Source organism: Aptenodytes forsteri, unplaced genomic scaffold, assembly GCF_000699145.1.
Source record: "Aptenodytes forsteri isolate BGI_AS27 unplaced genomic scaffold, ASM69914v1 Scaffold83, whole genome shotgun sequence".
Classification (NCBI taxonomy): Eukaryota; Metazoa; Chordata; class Aves; order Sphenisciformes; family Spheniscidae; genus Aptenodytes; species Aptenodytes forsteri.
In genome coordinates, this window is record NW_008795371.1 from 3,578,256 (window position 1) to 3,586,643 (window position 8,388).

Here is an 8,388-nt window from a genome sequence, read left to right on the forward strand (position 1 = left end):
GCAGCGAGCTTCTGGGGCGCTAACGAGGGGCTCGTCTCTTTCCAGGGGCTTTACCTTCAAGAAGACCTCTCCGGCCGGCGCCCTGCCCAGGGAGCCTCGGGGCCTCTCCGCCGCCCCTGCGTTGAGGGACAAAGACGTTAACACCTCCCTGGCTGCGCTCGCCTCGTCCCTCCCCGCCTCCAAGGACAATAATGCACAAATCCAGGACTTCTTTCCGGCAGCAGGCAGCCCCCACGGACGGGGCCTCCAGCCGGCCTGTGCGAGCCCGGCGCTCGTCAGGTCTCGGGAGGCGTCAAAAGGCCCCGCGGCCTCCGGGAAGAGGAGTGTGACCGAGGGGCTGCGCGGTGCTCCTGCTCGGGAGGCCGGGCCCGGTCCTGCGGCTGGCCCCGTCATTACCATAGAAGATGAGTGGGATGACATTGACGACTTCGATTTGTCGGGAATCGAAAAGAAGTATTGCAGACCACCGGTCCTGTCCCCCAAAGGGCAGCGGGCCGCCTGCAAGGCCTCCCAGAGGTCGAACCCCCGCCTGGATGAGCCACCTGCCTCTCCCCCCGGGACCGTGGGCGACGACACGGGGCCTTGCAGCCGCAGCGCTCCGGAGCACGGGGAGACCTCTCCAGAGGCTGAACAACGACCCTCGTCGCAGCAATCTCTGATCTGTCTTGAGGATTCAGCTCCCTGCAGCGGTAACAAGTCTGTGGGTGAGGGCCTTTGGGAGAACTTACCTGCTGATGTGATTTTGGATGATGGCAGGGAAGAGGCTCACCCAGGTAACGATTTATTTTAAAGTACCAGTGAGCTAGAAGGAAATATGTTCGTGTTTGCACACAGAGGGCTTGATTTTTCAGAAATCAGAGGGAGCTGCATGCTCATATCTGAGAAGCAGTCGTGGGTACGTGGATTTCGTTTGGGTAACTGCAGCTTGTGGAAGTGCAGGGTTCTAAATAGTGAAGCGTCGTCTCTGTGGCAGATACCATGGTCGCATGGTAGTATTGGAGTTGCAAGACTTCCCATATGACATTCCAGAAATGAAGAGCAATAACCTATAGGGATGTTATAGAAAGAAAAGCACTTTTAAGATTCATACAAGAGAGTCATAAAATCATCTTGTGCCTAAACGTAATGATGAGAAATATTAAACCAGAAAAAGAGATCTCTCTCAATCTAAAGCAAAACAGAAAAAATTCCAGCCCTCAATTATGACCAAGAAGTTCATGACCATCAGTCAGAGTGCTTCCTTGGTAGCTCTGGATTCCTCTTAGCTTCTCTATTTTATGTGCCTTACCTGTTATGTTTTGAAACTTTTCATCTTTATTCGTGAAATTAATACGCTTGTGCAACTGAATAATGCTGAACAGTGTTCTGGGATGCTGCCATGACATTAAATGGCAAAAGGATTTGTGGACTGTATTTTTCTTCTTAAGAATATTTTGTTACTTTTCGCCCTCTTTCTGTGAAATGAATTTTCATAGATTAATGATATTGGCCTTTCTTAGTAGGATTTGTCATATAAGGCACTATACATGTAAATTTACCTTCTAATTCCAGTATAGGGACTATGCTAGTTGATGAGTCTGCACTCTTTTTAAGCTAATATTTAATATGACAATAGTTTTCTATAAAATCTATTGTAGGAAAATATTCCTCTTAAGTTTGAAGAAGCTATTTTTTTTTCTCTTCTGATAGGGGAAGGTAACTATAGGCCAGCTATGTAAGTTTTCCGCTTAAAAGAGGGTTTGTGGGGTTTTTGTCTGTTTGTTTTTAATGGGGGAGAAAAAGGGAGCAGTAATTTTTTTGTCCTTTAAAAGTCAGAAACTGTATTAAAGGAGTGTTTTGAAATCTGGCTATTAATTTTTTCCTTCTATTTTTGTTTAAACCAGAATGAGTTTACAGTGTTACCAAACAATATTAATACACTTCTTTTTCAGCTGCTAATGATAAAAGTGGTGAGAGCCAGAAGCCAAGCAGTGACGAGAAAAATTGCTCTCCAGAACTGGATGGGGTTGACATCGAGCTGTTTGCAGGCACTGAGCTTGAAGAGGATGATTACTTAGATGTCGTTCCACCCTCCCCTGAAGAAGAGCTGCCTTCCTTCTCGCCTTCCGTAAAAAGCATTGGGTAAAACAAAGTTCATTGATAAAACTGTCTGTCTTTAGGATGATTTTAAAAAGTACCAAAAAAGACAAGAAACTAGCGCTTGTTTAAAAGTTACAGATTGAGTTGATTGTGTCTGTTTGTTGCTTGGCAGGTGAGTCGTTGACAGCTGCTATTAATGTTTTATGAAACACTTTTCATTTTATGGCCAATGTTGGCTTTTGCTTCAGAAAAAGCAGAGTTATTTTTCCCTTTCGTAGTGGGAGGAAAAAAAAATATTGAAGCAAGTCTTTACACGTCGGCACATAGGATGAGTGACAAACTGCTCAGCTACTTGCATTTTAACTGGGTTTCCAGAAATTTGTTTATCTTTTACATGCATCTTAAATGCTGTTATTTTAAAAGATAAACTTCTCTTACGGAAATGCATTGATTTGCAGATATCTGTATTTTAATGACTTTTTCTTTTAATATTAGTAATATTTTCAAAGAATCTCCAACTGGTGGAAGAGCCACAGCTAGCAGCATTGAGTCCAAGCCTGGGAAGGTTGCCACAATGCAGCCTGTTGCTGAAAGTGATCCTAGTGCGGAGGATGCAGGTACACAAAACATTTTGAAGTTTTATGCCTTAGATTTTGGGGATGGTTTGCAACTTCTTGTTCTCCTGCATATCCCATGTAACCTGAGAGCATTAACTAACAGTGACCGATGGGGACAACGAAGCAGGGGACTGAGTCTCACACAGGGTTTTCAGATGTGTAGGCTCAGGGGTGTTGTCTGATCCTGATTCTGGGTTTCTCAGTACCAGTGTGGGATACCGCACAGACCTCCTTGTCAGAAGTTAAAAGCACAGATCGACCAAATCAGTCCCGAACTCAGCTGTGGCACAAAGACACGTCACTGTAAGCTGGAGCTGTGTCAGTGCTTCCATTTGATTCCCACAGATGCTGGCTGAGCTGGCACAGATGCTATTACTGAGCTAAAATGTTTCTGAGTTTCACTTGCAGAATGAAAAGTTACTAAGTATAGGTGTGGCACAACCTGGTTTTAAGGCTGCAGATCTTTCCTCTCAAGATAGATAAAAATGTAGCTTATGGTACTGTTCTACAATGTCATTTAAAATTTTGTGTTTATAAATGCCCAGAGCCATGTTTTGTGTCATTTAAAATGTGTTTATAAATGCCCAGAGCCATGTTTTTATGTTTATGTTTTAATGATGCTGTTCTGGAAATCATTTTAGTCAAGCTCCATCTTGTCATACTTTAGTGTACCTGCAGCAAACTTCTGGCCAATTTGGACCATTAGCTTGTTGCAAGAGGTGCCCTTCTGACCCTCAGGTAGTTCAGCGTTAGCCAAGTGTAGCAGAGGACAGAATTTAGTCTGAGGGATCACACCCCCGGTAGCGGCGGTTTGAGGTCCGGTGCAGTTCATTGGCAAAATCCAGATGGTTTGCAGTGGTACTGAATTTGGAAGGGAAGGTCATGAGGTGACAAATGCTGACTTTTCACGTGTGGGATGTTTTCTACAGTACTTTCTAGACTGGAATTGCAATGTAATATTTTGATAAAATGTGTTTTAGTGTGTCTGGGGAGGGGTAATTTGAGATAAGCAAAACGTAAACTAGTGTTTTTTGGAATTAAGTTTTAAAGAACTGTGATGAGGTTTGGAAAATATATAGAGATGGATAATTAAAAGGCAAGGGCAAAAATATGTAGACTAGCTGAGTTCATGCACACAGAAGCAGTTTCTTTATGTGAATGGACTTTTTAAAAACATATTGAAAGTAAATTATTTAGACTTATTTATTGCAATTTACTGTCCTTTGGGAGACTGGTATCATCTTGTTATATATTCTAATAAAAATCAATATTACTGTATGCTAAAATACACTCCATCTAACAGATAAGGGCTTGGAATTGGAACAGCAACTCTATGGCGTCATGGATGATATCTGTAAGCTGGTAGATGCCATTCCGCTTCATGAGCTTACGTCTTTGTCATGCGCAAAAGAACTTCTCCAGCAGAGAGATCTCAGGTACGCTTTAATAAGCAGCCTTCCGCGTTTCCGTGCTCTGTGTGAAGCGGTGTCATGCCTGCAGGTGTCTCCATCACACTGAAAAGATGATATGGAAGGATTTTTTAAAAGCTTAAAATTACTGACCGAATGAAGAAAAAAAATCCAAAAAACAGCTGAAAGTATTAACAATCCCAGTGTTTTGCCAGAAGAAGGAATCCAGTTCCACATTCAGTCTGAGGCATAGGTAGTCCTGTACCTTTTCTCTGGAAGGTGACCGGCACCAGATGCTTCCAAAGAAGCAGGGTGGTGTGATATAACCTGCTAGGTGTCATCCTGATTTCTTGTAACCGGAGGCATTAATTTAATATTCTCTCTATGAGACTCGCTATCACTGACTAGAGTGATTATGACTTCTCCTAATATCCATGTACTTGTCATCTTTCAATCTGATTATTGCTACTGCAATCTGCTTCTTTAACTTCTGCATAATCTGATGACACAATATGTAGACAAAATACTGAGATTTAGGATTTTGTTTTGTTTTTTCTGGAATGGGATTATGTGCTTTTTCTGAACGTTCTCAGTAAAACTAATTTATGCTATTTCCTCTTATTACTGTAGTCAGACATAGTCTTTAGAAAGTACATAAAAACATAATTTGGTTTAAGCATATTTTTACTTTTTTAACTTCAGGTTTGTGCCTCTAAAGATTATTTTTTTTTTTTTATGCTCTACCTTGTCTGGATCAGTTCCTTGCTATTAGGAATTCTTTTATTTTATGTCTGCAGAGAAGATGATGTAATTATTTTGTATTACTGTAGTCAGACATAGTCTTTAGAAAGTACATAAAAACATAATTTGGTTTAAGCATATTTTTACTTTTTTAACTTCAGGTTTGTGCCTCTAAAGATTATTTTTTTTTTTTTATGCTCTACCTTGTCTGGATCAGTTCCTTGCTATTAGGAATTCTTTTATTTTATGTCTGCAGAGAAGATGATGTAATTATTTTGTTCAACTGTTTTCTGGTATTATTCTCTCTTCCCTAGATTTGTTTGAAATATTTTTAAAATATAGTGACACAGAATACAATGTAACCACCATATGTTTTCAATAGGAGAGAGACAAAACTGTTTAATGTATGTTGTAGAATTTGATAAATCATTGCTTGTGACCAAATTTTTTTTTTTTTCCCTTCTTCCTTCCCTTGCCATCTCTCCCAGGAGAAAATTGCTAGCTAATTCTCTCACTTTGAACAAAAGTAGCATAAACAACGCTTTTCCTAGAAACTGGAAGGCATGTGTGGAAAGGGACCCTCTTGCATGTCCTGGTACTGCTCTGTGTTCTGGCCCGAACTGGAGCTTCAGTTCTGATAGAAACTCACCAAAATCCACAAACCTCCCATCTATGCTTTCTGGGACTGTTAATTCAAGCAATTTTTCTACCAAAAAAAATCAAACCTTGGATACCTCTTATGCTTCAAAGCAAAGTATTGAGGAGATCACCTGCCCAGAAACTACAGCACTGTCTTCTTCCAAGGTAAATGGCAAAGATGGAGCCTCCCTCAGCCTCTGTTCTGAGATGTCCTTCAACAGCAGCTGGTGTGAAAAAACAGGGGTGAGAAACGGTGGAAACCATCATCTGCTGGAGAGGCCTCTTTCAAGCACAGCTCTGAAAGGTCAGAGCAAAGCTCCTACTGGCATTCCTGCAGAAGACAGTTTAGGTATAAACGACACAGACTTTGACCTTGATCACTTTGATATTGATGATTTTGATGAGGGCTGGGAGAACTCGGTGAATGTTTTGGCACCTGAAACGCCATCTACGCCATTGTATCAGCCCGTCAGGGAGGGGCCACCTGCCAAATCGCTGTTGTCAAAGATAATGTCCAGAGCCAAAGGATCTGCTGTTGTATCAAATCCTGCTGCTCCAAAATCAAGCTTCTTGACGGCAACAAAGAACCATTCAGGTAAATTATGCTCATTAGGATTAGTCTTTCCCTTTTTAAATTTTTATTCACTTATTTTTAAACCTAAGGCCAAGTAACTTACTGTAGATTACATCAATGCCTTTTGTTTCTGTGGAAATTTCTTTTGGTTTCTGTTTGCAAAGTTATCTTCTGTTTTTTTTCCTCCAAGTGGTGCCAAACTTCTTGAATATTTATTTGCCATGCAGGTTGCAGGCTGCTGGGAAGATGAAGCTGCTAAAATTGGAAACTAGAATGTTTCTGTGTTTTAATTAAATAATGATTCTGCAGTTGTTAATTCAAAGCTGTAAAACAGTTTTAGCTGTTTATGCAAAATGTTCAAAAATGGGCACTTGTTGAAGCAAACCTAATCCCTCGGGGGCACAGGGGTGGGTTAGTATTATTTGCGGTTACTGTAGGAAAATGTTAACCCGTTTCATCAGCTTCTCTGTCGCTGATTCAGCTAGGACCTACTGTTAGGTACCCACGAACGGGGAGCCTATTCACGGTTTGTGACAGAGATGAAGTTTGTTAGTGTAAGAGTAGGCATTTTATACAGGCATAGGTAAGAAGCTTGTTTCCAGAGATTTGTATATAATCAAAATTCACACTTTAGCCGGTCTTAAATTCTAGATTAATGCAATTTTTTTTAGTAAGTCATGATTTGAGTTTAAAAGGTTTAAAGGGTTGAAGTGGTGGCTAAGCCATCCATTATACTGAAGCAGTTTTATGTTGCAAGAGGGATAGTGCAACTTGATATTGTAACTTATTGTAAGTACATTTTCTTTGTTTACTAGATCCACCGGTTAATAACCCTGCACTAGAACGTTTCAGGGGTATGAAATTTTCCCATTCTGAAGAAATGATGAATATATTTCACAAAAAGTTTGGTTTGCACTATTTTCGGACAAATCAGCTGGAGGCCATCAATGCTGCTCTTCTGGGTGAAGATTGTTTCATCTTAATGCCCACTGGTATGTATCTCCAAACGCCACGCAGCTGCAGGCTTTTGAGGTCTGGCACACACTTGAGCAATAAAGACCTGAAGCTCCTTTTGCAAGGCCCGTGACAAACTCTTCTCCTTCTCTGTGCCTTTGTGGAGGTGGCAATAAATTGTGCTGCTTGAGTTCTGTGGCTGCAGGGTTTCTGGAATTTTGTATGCACTTTGGTATTTTGAATGAGGTGATTGAATTTCTGCCTTCCATAATCTTTCACGTGATAACTCTTCCTTATCCTACAGGTATCATATTAAAGGTAGTCACTGGTAAAAGTTAATTGTTTCTGAAAGTGCTGTAAAATGGGAAGTAAGAAATAGGTCTCCCCTCTTCCACTCCTCCTACGCACTGTCCCCCTTTCCTCTTCGTATCTAACATTTGTTGTGTTCTGTTTAATCCTTACAGGTGGTGGTAAAAGCTTGTGCTACCAGTTACCAGCGTGTGTTTCTGCTGGAGTCACTATTGTTATCTCTCCACTGAGGTCGCTGATAATAGATCAAGTTCAGAAACTGAAGACTTTAGATGTAAGTTCAAACAGCTCACTTTATTCAATTTAACTGCAGATAAGTGAATTAGAAATCTGACACTTTACAGTAAATCTTCTGGCTCTCAAATACAAACTGTAAAAGGCACACAAAGTTGTCTAGGACAAACTAAATTAGATGAACTAGAATATCTTGGCAGTCTAACTGCTAAATTTATTGATGCTTGTGTATATTTGTTATTGGAGCTTAGTTTTCAAGTACAGATGCCTGCTTCTTACATTCTGAGAGTTGTATTTAGACACCTAAATAGGAGCAGCCTGGCTTTGTAGCAGAAATAAGCACTCACAATTCCTGAGCTAGGAGGGTTCTGGTGATGCTAAGCATTTCTGGAGAAGTAATACACAGAGAAAAGAAATGCAAGTGCAGAAGATGTGTGTTCCTAAAGCTGATGACTTATGAACTGCTTTTGCCTCAGTGAAGTGTCTTTTCATCCTTAGTGTATTATTGAGAGATCAGGGAAGCAAAGGTGGATAACGCATTTTAGGGAAAAATACAGAGATGTTTTTTTTTCATCCTTAGTGTATTATTGAGATTGAGAGATCAGGGAAACAAAGGTGGATAAAGCATTTTAGGGAAAAATACAGAGATGTTTTGGGGTATGAGACAAAAGTGATTATGATGCAGGGTTTTGAAGCTCAGACAAATCCTTCTCTCATCAAGTACAGTTTTTGATAGTCTGACTGGTCAATGGAGTTCAATCCAGTTGGCGGCCAGTCACAAGCGGTGTTCCCCAGGGCTCAGTTTTGGGGCCGGTCTTGTTCAATATCTTTA

General features: G+C 40.8%; 1 protein-coding gene across 1 annotated transcript in view; it reads left to right on the forward strand.

Annotated features, from left to right (window-relative positions):
• The first annotated feature begins 4,007 nt into the window (after nt 1–4,007).
• The window catches only part of BLM (Bloom syndrome RecQ like helicase), a 17,433-nt gene continuing 13,052 nt past the window's right edge, over nt 4,008–8,388 (forward strand). The window contains exons 1-4 of the mRNA XM_009280385.2: nt 4,008–4,132; nt 5,335–6,080; nt 6,875–7,051; nt 7,478–7,596. Of these exons, the coding sequence (XP_009278660.1) occupies nt 4,038–4,132; nt 5,335–6,080; nt 6,875–7,051; nt 7,478–7,596 (1,137 nt within the window). The 5' untranslated portion in view covers nt 4,008–4,037. The remainder of the gene's footprint in view (nt 4,133–5,334; nt 6,081–6,874; nt 7,052–7,477; nt 7,597–8,388) is intronic.